Raw genomic sequence first — 10,221 nt, forward strand, 5'->3', positions numbered from 1 at the left:
GAGAGAGAGAGAGAGAGAGAGAGAGAGAGAGAGAGAGAGAGAGAGAGAGAGAGAGAGAGAGAGAACGACTCCTATTCACCCAGAGTTTATCTTGGAATGGATTCCAGTATCGTACTGATGAGCAAAGGATACTGCTGGAGAGAATTGGAACCGGAGGAGGCAGAAGCTGGGTGGAGTTCACAAACCAGATTATCAATGCACAGATAGATGTGAGAAGCTTAGCTGAGAGGGAGGCCCTCCAGGGGGAGCAACAAAAAGGAGGAAACAGGTGGGCCTGTTAGAGCCCCTGCTGGTGGCGGGGCCTCCTCTGAGGTGGATTGCAGGAGGCCACTGAAGGCTGCTCTGCTCTGCTCTGCTGGCTCTGTGCTCAGCAGTGCTGTCCTCTGTAAGAGCCTCTAGACCGTTCTAGAGTTCTCACCCTGTGGGTCACAACCCCTTGGGGGTGGGCCAAACAGCCCTTCCACGGGGGTTGATATCAGATGTTTATAGTACAATTCATAAGCATAGCAACATTACAGTTAAGAAGGAGCAGTGAAAATAACTTTATGGTTGGGGGGTCACAGTTGAGGGACTGGGTTAAAAGGTTTTAGAGGGTCCCAGCATTAGGAAGGTTTTGAACCACTGTCCTAGACGGAAATCCTCCTCACTATCCCCTATGGCCACATCTGTCTGCAGTAGGCATGACGCCTCCCTAAGGCTGTGGGATTCCAGCCTCCCCAGATTCTGGGCCTCCTTAATCCCTGTGTTGGCTCCTCTGGAGGAGTCTGCTTAGCCACAGAGCATTGAACCTCCACAGCGTGCTTTTCAGAAAGTGTCCTACACTTGGCTTGTACATCTCCGAGACTCTAGTGAGCTGCCCAGTCACAAGTGTACCAGTTCACACCACCTGCCCACACTGTCTTCACACCATCTTTACTAGACCTCTGTGTTCTGTCCCATCCTCACTACATAGACAGGGAAGGCAATGCTCAGAGCTCAGGTAACTAGAAGTTTGGGTATGTTCTCGGTCACAGGGGTGGGCACCTGCAGGTCTCCTCTTCCTTCCCTCCCTCGCTGAATGCTGTGGAGACCCTGTTCTGATCCTCTGCTGTCAGAGTTGGAGCATTTGGGGACACGGGATAGCCTCAGCATGGATAGGAAACAGCTAGTTAAGCACTTGAGAGCCCAAGGCACAAGCCAGGCTGCCTGGTCAATAGGAACAACTGTTACAGAGACGGAGACTTGGAACTGTGTATAGCAGGTGGTGTCTGTAGTATGACCCACAGCATCTGAGTCTGCAGCATCCCATTTCAGGTACCAAGGCCTGGGCCCAGCCAGCCCTGCAGTCCAAGAGTTGGAGATGGCACCTGCACAGCGCTGAGACTCGCTGCTGCCAGGCTCCCTCCCGACTCTGCAGTCCAGATCAGGGACGGTCAGCCTCTTCTTCTTTCTCCTTCCTTCCTTCCTTCTTCCACGCAGCCAGGGGTTTCAGAGGCTGCTGATGGGACCCAGGTGGGGTCCACCCCATGAGTTACAGTTCAACTCCACTGTGGCCTCCCTGTGAGAATTGTTTAATCTTTGGTTGGGTTTTTGTGCGTTTATTTATTTATGTATGTATTTAGGCTGTTCCTTTTTGGAGTGTGGGCTGCCACATGTCACAAACTCCTGGCTGAGGCATACTAGTTTAACACTAAGATGGGACAGAAGGGTCTCTTTTTACTTCTCTGATGGCCCCTCCACCTCAGCTCTCTGTACAGCCCAGAGTCACCAGCCTGAGGCCCCCTGACCTCCAACTGGGCTGTCAGATTCAGCATGGCCCCATCCCATTTCACCACAGGTTCCTAATCCCCTTGGCCTGTCCGTAGCTCAGGAAGTAACCTCCAAGGGAGAATTACCTGGCTACGTGGAGGTCATAACCACTGTAAAGAGAGTGATTTATATACTCTCAGTCAGACCCCTTCAAAAAAAGGAGGTAGGAGGCTGGAGAGATGGCTCAGAAGTTAAAAGGACTGGCTGCTCTTCCAAATGACCTGAGTTCAATTCCCAGCCACCACATGTTGGCTCACAACCATCTACACTGGGATTCAGAGCTCTCTTCTGGTGTACAGACATGCAGTCAGATGAAGCACCTACTCCATAAATGAATGAATGAATGAATAAATAAATAAGTGAATAAATAAATATTTTTAATCAGTCTGAGGACAGCTATATAGCATTGTTCCAGAAGGATCTATACACGAGCTCTCAGCCCAAGTCCCCCAGACCTCCAGCTCAGCCATTCTGTGGAGGCCGTGGCTGGCTATTGCCCTGTTTGTAGCAGCAGCAATTCAGTTCTCAGTTCTCTCTCTTCTATTGTCACCGAGGTCAGTGTTTAGGATACCAACTACATCAACAGCCACCACTGACTATGGTGCTCTTTCTGAGCATGTGCAGCTAAGGAATCCAGTTGGGCCTGGGCTGGGCTGGAGAGATGACTCTGTTTAAGAGCACTGACTACTCTTGCAAAGGAGCCTGGCTTAATTCCCAGCACCTACATGGCAGCTCACAACCAACTGTAACTTCAGTCTGGGGATCCAAAGCCCCCTTCTGGTTTCTATGGACACTACATGCAAAGGCACGTGCTGATGGCCAGGGTGCTGATGGCTGCCTGTGCGGGTCATAGCTGAAACAAAAGAGCTTGCCTGGGAGGCTTAGACCGTGACTACTTGCTGGGCGGTGGCAGTGGCACGTGCCTTTAGCCCTAGCATCCAGATCTCGGAGTTCGAGGCCAGCTTGGTCTACATAGTTAAGTCCCAGGACTGTCAGAGCTACACACAGAGAAAAACCAAACCAATCAACCACTACCACCACCAGCAACAAGAATAACAAAAAGACCGACGAATACTGACTTCCGACAGCATTAGGAGCTAGAAGTCCAAGGTCACAGGGCTAGCCAGGTAGCTTCTGATGAAGGCTCCATTCCTGGTTTTGCTTTGACCTTTTAATTATTTTTATTTATTTATTTATTTTTTTTTTTTGATAGCTACCTCCTCACTGTGTCCTAGAGATGGAGAGAGAGGAGGAGAGATTAATCCTATCACCAGGGCCCTGCTCTCATCATTAAAACCTAGTTTTCTCCCAAAGCTCTATCTCCAAATATCGTCACAGCTGGGGGCTGGAAGTGCGGTATCTGGCTTTGGTGAGGGACACAGTTCTGTTGGTAGCACTGAGTGAATACTTTGAGTTGAACAGCCTCATCTTTTGCCTCAATGGCTCAACACTGGCCAGGTACCCTGTAAGCCCACCCCGGGCAGGTGGCCTGACTTCTGGCAGTTTTCTTTTTCTTTTATTAAACTATTTTCCTAGTTTTTTAAAAAGATTTATTTATTTATTGTATATGTGTAAGTACACTGTAGCTGTCTTCAGACACCCCAGAAGAAGCATCAGATCCCATTACAGATGGTTGTGAGCCACCGTGTGGTTGCTGGGAATTGAACTCGGGACCTTCAGAAGAGCAGTCAGTGCTCAGCCTTAACCTCTGAGCCATCTCTCCAGCCCAGCAGCTTTCAGATATGTTCTCTGAACAAAAGCAGGGCCGCAGGAGCCTGGTGCAAGGGTCTCCGATAACCTCACCCCAGAGCACAATTCAGTGACCGGGAGTTTTGTCCTAAAGTCAGTATGTCTCAGAGGCCTGCAAATAGCTCCTTGCCGCTGCTTAAACCCTTTGCATCCAGTCCTCTGTTCCTGTGCTCACCTCCACCCCCATTGCACTCCCTGGGCAAGGCCGTGGACCTCTTGCCACTAAAGGCAGCTGGGATGGGGGGAGGGTAGTTTGATCAGGCACACAGGCTCCAGGAGACAGTAGGGCTGCCAGTCATATCGAAGTGAAAAGGGCCTCAAAGGAGGCTTGGTGGGGCAGTCGCCAGAGTCCACACTGGATTCCAGTAGGGGCCTGGGCTCTGGGCTCGAGGTTGGTGCTACTTCTGATAGTGGTGGAATCATTCAGTCTTGAACAAAGCTGGCAGGAAAGCAGAGCCCTGCTGTTGAAGGGTGGGTTCTATAGTGCGAAGGGCTGCTGGGGCAAGGGTAGAGGCGGACCCTGTTTTTAGAGGGCAGTGTGCGCGGAGGAAGTTTGGGACAGGGTAGGTGGGACGATGTCCTCTCCGTGGGTAGATCTGGGTAGAGATGGAATCACAGTTGGAAAGGAGTCTGGAGCTCACATCTAGGTCTAGGGACTGGGTGGAAAGAGGACGTGCCTGGGTAGTGCCCAGAAGAGAAAGGCTTCCCGAGGGCGGTGAGTGGATGCTTGAACCATTAGCATTTACAATCAGGGATCCTGGACCAGACACCTTGATTGTCTTGGACTGTTACCAGTAAGTCTAAGGAATTTATCTGGAAGTGACTGGAGAAGACCCTACCCAGCTCCCAAATCGGACAGGAGCATGCGGTGGTGGCGCTCCAGTAGAAACCGTGTGCCACACCATGCTGGTGTGGGCACTGGCTTGTTTGGGAACTGGTGATTGGATGCCATGGTACGGGGCGAGGAGTAGGGATGTGCAAGACCCTTCTTACCCTCGCTGTCTCCTTACACAGGGTTCCTGGGTCCCCAAGAAAGAACCTTACGCCCGGGAGATGCTGGCGATCTCCTTCATCTCTGCGGTCAACCGCAAACGGAAGAAGCGGCGGGAGGCGCGGGGCCTGGGCAGCAGCACCGACGATGACTCCGAGCAGGAGGCGCACAAGGCTGCGGTGGGGACGCAGGAGCCACCCGAGGGGCAGCTGCCGGGCCCCGCAGCCGAGGAGGCCCCTGGTCGCCTCAGCCCCCCGACGGCACCCGACGAACGGCCTGCGGCGGACACGCGCTCCATCGTCTCGGGCTACTCCACCCTGTCCACCATGGACCGTAGCGTGTGCTCGGGCACCGGCGGGCGGCGCGCGGGCGCGGGCGACGAGGCGGACGACGAACGCAGCGAGCTGAGCCACGTGGAGACGGACACGGAGGGCGGTGCAGGCCCCGGGGGGCGCCTGTCGCGCCGGCCATCCTTCAGCTCGCACCATCTCATGCCATGCGACACTCTGGCGCGCCGTCGCCTGTCTCGCAGCCGCGCGGATGCGGAGGGTCCGGGCGCGGGTACAGCCCGGGCGGGTCCCCGCGGTCCCGAGCCTCCGGGTTCGGCGTCGTCCAGCAGCCAGGAGTCGCTGCGTCCTCCGGCGGCCGCCCCGGCACTCGGCTCGCGACCTTCGCGCGTGGAAGCCCTACGACTACGTCTCCGTGGCACCGCCGACGACATGCTGGCCGTGCGGCTGCGGCGCCCACTGTCGCCCGAGACGCGGCGGCGCCGGAGCAGCTGGCGCCGCCACACGGTGGTGGTGCAGAGCCCGCTGACCGACCTCAACTTCAACGAGTGGAAGGAGCTGGGCGGAGGGGGCCCTCCGGAGCCCGTGGGCGTGCGACCGCACAGCGACAATAAGGACTCTGGCCTCAGCAGCCTGGAGTCCACCAAGGCACGGGCCTCATCCGCCGCATCACTGCCATCGGGAGACCTAGGGTCCCTGCAGGGTCTGCCCCCGCGCCGCTCAGCTGCCGCCCGCCTCCACCAGTGTCTGTGACACCCTCCCTTGTCCCAGGGCTGCAGGAATTCCCGTCTCGTTTGTGCCCCCCTCAGCCGCCCCCAGTGCTGCAGAAGGTTGGGGGCGGGGTGTGAAGGGCGGCGCTGGTGCGGCAGGCTGGAGTTAGGTGAGGTGGGCAGAGAAGTCAGAGCCAGACCGGGAGTCCTCAGGCGAGGGGAGGGGAGGGGCTACTGGGAGTCATGTCCCTTGGATGAAGAGCCGAGTGACCCTTTTCTGTGAGTCTACTTAGAGACCCTTGGTGACCCATGCAGTGTGGGTGGGCCGCCCAAGTTTCATACGGAAGGAAAGATACAGGCTGGATTTGAGGTCTGTCCTCTGCCCCCCCCCCATTAGCTCCTAGCCAAGGAGAGAGGGAGGATGAATGTCTGAGGAGCGGTTATGTGGGGTTGGGTGTCCATGGGTTAAGGGGTGTGTGTGAGTGTGTGTGTGTGTGTGTAGTCACAGTGCAAAGGTGTTTGTTTTCAGTAGCAATTTCTACCCCAATTCTTTTCTTTTCCCTGCCAGGACTCTGCCTTTGGTGCACACAGGCACCTTAGCCCCAAGTTTGTCAGAGGCTGGGTTGAGGCCACTTCCACAGAGGCAGGCCTGAACCCCACTCCTACCGGAGTCACTCCTCACATCCTTTGCCGACCTCTAAGTCACCCCTCTAAGCTCTCTGACTTGTGGAGCTGCCTGGATCCCCTACAGCTGGCCTTCTTCCTCCTCTGTGTTCACCCCGCTTTCTTCGGCAGTTTAGCATGCGGACTCCCTTCAGTCGGGAGGAACTCTGTCCCTCTGTCCCGCACTGATGTATAGGGTCTCAGCTGGGCTGTTCCTGCAGGGTGGGTGGGACCCAGTTCCTCTTCCCCCACATTGTAAATAAACCTAAAGCACTAGTCCCCCCTCTGCCCTCACTCATTCCAGGGGAGCCCTAGTGGGGTGACCGGCCCTGCTGTCCAGGTCTGTCAGTCTTTCTGGTCTGGTTTATGCAAAGATTTGCTGTAAAGTCTCTCCCCCGTCCCTTTCACTGTAAATATTGTCTCTAATGTGTAACATATTATAAAGAATTTATAAGGATTTTTAAAGATGTTTTGCTCATTTTAAAAAGTGTTGTAACAGTGTTGGATAAAGACCCCCCCACATCTGCATGGCTCCTCCCACTGTGTCCTTGACACACCTCTCTAGGCTATAACTACGATTCCTGCTTCTGAAAGTCCTGTCTTAAAAGTACAGTCTATATCTTGGAAATAAATGGCCTTCCTCAGGCATGAACCAGTGTCTTGCTTGTTTGGATGGGGACAGGGACAGAGCAGCGCTGGGAGGAGACATCTGAGGGTGTCCCAGCAAGCAGGGTAGCCAGGCGGAGTAGCAGGATGCAGGGGGAGACTGGTATGAACAGAGAACGGCACACAGACTGAGTGCTGTGCTGTCCCCACCCATATCCTGGGTCCGTCGGCAGGAGGTTTCCCGGCATCTGCTCTGCAGAGGCAGGTGTGGGAGGCTCTTTCTTTCTCACACCTTCCGAGTGGCCTCAGGCACTAACCCACAGGCAAGAAACTTGGCTAGCTGTCGCCACAGGCACCTCAGGCCCAACAGCATTTAGTGTGAGATTGACCCATTTTTTTTCAACCATGTGGAAGCCCACAGCACCCTCAGTTATGACCTTGGGTAAGCTCAGAACTGGTATTCCTGAGAGCTCAGGACATACCGAGAGGGCTTTGCCCTGAACCACGTCTCCGACGCTCAGCTCAGGGCCGTCACTATGTCCTTTCTGGGTGTGAGAAAGCTGAGGCACTGAGCAGGATGTGGCTTGCCAAGGTCACCCTGGATCCAGAGAGAAGCTAGGGGTAGGGGTGGGACACCCTCCTCACAGGGTGACCTGCAGACAGTAATAGACTCCAAAGATGAGAAGGTCAAAGAAAGATACGTCTAGATAAGGAAATAGAATTCTTTGCAGGCAGAAAGGGCCTCTGAGCTGAGGAAAATTCACTGGGTGGTAACTTGAACCCATGCAGAGGATAAATACTGTGGCTGTGGGGAATAGAGAAACATTGTATTTTTCTAGTTTCTCTTTAAAAGAGGACTCAGCTGAACAAAACAATAATTGCAAAAGCATTGTCCATAAGGTATAATTTGTATCATACTAACCACATGGAGGAAACTTTGGGTTTGTTTTATTTTGTTTTATAGTCAGGGTCTCACTATGTAGCCCTGACTGGCAGAACTCATTGTGTAGATCAGGCTGGCCTCAACTTATAGCAGTTCTCCTGCCTCAGCCTCCTGAGTGCTGCAGATTACAGATGTGTGCCACCATGCCTGGTTTATGGTTTGAATCCAAACGATCTCCCTCTGGCTCAGATCTTGACCTCTCCAGCTCAGATATTGACCTCTTGGTCCCCATCTCACTCACAGCACTATTTTGAAGTCAGTGGGCCCTACCTGGCAGAAGAAGATCACCAGAAGCCTTTGGAGGTCCTAATACCCTCATTCCAGCAGGGCCCCTGTGTCCTTATCCAGCTACACTGTGTTCTCCACCATGATGGACTGGAAACTCCCTTGAAATTATGGTCCAAAATATTTATTTATTAATATGTATTTATTAATAACTATTTATTAGTTGTTTCTGTCAGGTATTTGGTCACACCAATAAATAGAATACATTTCTTAAAATGGAAGTTTAGCATAAAGAAACAGAGAGAGAGAGAGAGAGAGAGAGAGAGAGAGAGAGAGAGAGAGAGAGAGAGAACACGCTAGGGTAACTATTTCAAGTATGAAGCAGAAAGTCTCATTAGGGACCAGGACATTTTGTGTCTAACTAAGGACCAGGATATTTTGTAACAGCCTATAAGCCAGGCTGTAAGGAGTTAAAACTGGTACATTCCCAAGGGCAACCTAGGTGCAGGAAGTCTAACAGGGCTGGAAAGAAAACTACAGTTTGATGTGCTAGCTGGAGATTTCAATATCCCATCCTCAATGTAGATAGAACTGACCACAGGAAGAAAGCCTGACCCTCTGTAAACCAGCTGGGCTCCAGGGCTCTGAAGGACACTCTAAAGATGAGAAGACTCCAACTGTGTCTTCTCAGGTGCACATGGAACGTCCTCTGGGCAGACCATATCACAGGCCTTAAGCAAGCCCGGCTGCTTGTCAAAGGAGAGAGAGCTCACTAAAGCTTCTCACCCACAGTGAGATTAAGTTAGAAAGTAAGATTTGGGGGCCAATGAGAGGGCTCATCAGGTAAAAGGGTGCCTGCTGCCAAACCTTACCACCTAAGTTTGATCTCTGGAACCCACAGAGTTGAAAGAGAACAACTCTGGAAAGTTGTCCTCTAAAGCCAGGCATGGCGGTTCACACCTTTATTCCCAGGGCTCAGGAGGCAGAGGCAGGCAGATTTCTGAATTCAAGGCCAGTCTACTCTACAGAGTGAGTTTCAGGCCAGCCAGGGCTACACAGAGAAACTTAAACTCACTGTGGCATGAGCCCACACAGGGGAAAAAAAAAAAAAAGACTTGCTACAAAGCTGTAAAAAAATCAAGATAAATGAGGGGCTGGAGAGGTGGCTCAGCAGTTAAAAGCACTGGCAGCCATTCCAGAGGACCAATTCCTAGCACCCGCATGGCAGCTCACAACCATCTGTAATTACAGTTCCAGGAGATCCAACAGCCTCACAAAGACGTGAATACAGACAAAACACCAATACACAGAAGGTAAAATGTTACACTAAAAAAAAAAATCAAGATAGATGCTTCAGAGACTGAAGATATGGGGCTCAGTTCCCAGTCCCACAAAGCCAGGTTGGGTGGTATCCACCTGTGATCTCAACAACTGGGAGGTCGAGGCAGGGAGATGAGAAGGTTTACATCAGCTCCTGTTACACAGGGAGTCTGAGGTTAGCCTCAGCTCTACAAGACCTTGCCTCAAAGAAAATAAAGACACCAATATGGATATATAGAAGACATAAAGCCTACGTGGAGAGGCTGGAACCCTCTCAGGGGACTGGTGGGAATGGAAGCCATAGCTGCTGCCTCAGGATGGTATAGGTTGGCCGTCTGAATTGCATCTTCAGAACCCCCATCAGGGTCCAAGGAAGGTACTTATTCCCAAAAGTTGTTCTCTGATGACCTCCATACACACCCTGTGGCACACATGGCTGCCACCATGTTATGCTTGTTATCTGAATATGCATGTGCTAACCACCCAAAGCTGGACTCACACACACACACACACACACACACACACACACACACACAAACACCACATAGAACCTCCACGCTGGGGAAGGGCTTAGCCGGGGAAGGGAGGAAGCTGGCCTGCATACTTTTACCACAGCTGACTTGGCTACCACGGCTGGCAGAAAAGAAGCCAGGCTGCTGTGTGGTTCCATCTCTGGATAAAGTCTGGGGGATCCCCACAGGGGAAGGAATTCCCCAGGGATGGGGTGTCACTGAGGAAGGAGCTGAAATAGATGATGATAGTTGGTGGAGGGGGTCAGGGTTTTTTTGTGGGTGTTGAAAATATTCTAAAACTAGAATGTGGTGCTGGGCACACATCCACAAACCAACTCAAACCCACTGGGCTGTGGATGTTAGATGGGAATTTTATGGCATGGAAAACGCATCTGAGTGAGCACTAAAGGCAGCAAGCAAGCTGCAC

At 52.5% G+C, this 10,221-nt stretch overlaps 1 protein-coding gene across 4 annotated transcripts in view; it reads left to right on the plus strand.

Annotated features, from left to right (window-relative positions):
- LOC110331711 (rho GTPase-activating protein 23) overlaps positions 1-6,838 on the plus strand; it is a 56,660-nt gene extending 49,822 nt beyond the window's left edge. For 2 of the 4 annotated variants that reach the window (XM_029545887.1, XM_021212535.1), the window contains one exon: positions 4,552-6,838. In XM_029545887.1, the coding sequence (XP_029401747.1) occupies positions 4,552-5,568 (1,017 nt within the window). In that variant the 3' untranslated portion in view covers positions 5,569-6,838. The remainder of the gene's footprint in view (positions 1-4,551) is intronic. The other 2 variants (XM_029545886.1, XM_029545888.1) reach the window with 1 other exon arrangement.
- Positions 6,839-10,221: the final 3,383 nt, after the last annotated feature.

This window comes from Mus pahari, chromosome 14 (genome assembly GCF_900095145.1).
Source record: "Mus pahari chromosome 14, PAHARI_EIJ_v1.1, whole genome shotgun sequence".
NCBI lineage: Eukaryota > Metazoa > Chordata > Mammalia > Rodentia > Muridae > Mus > Mus pahari.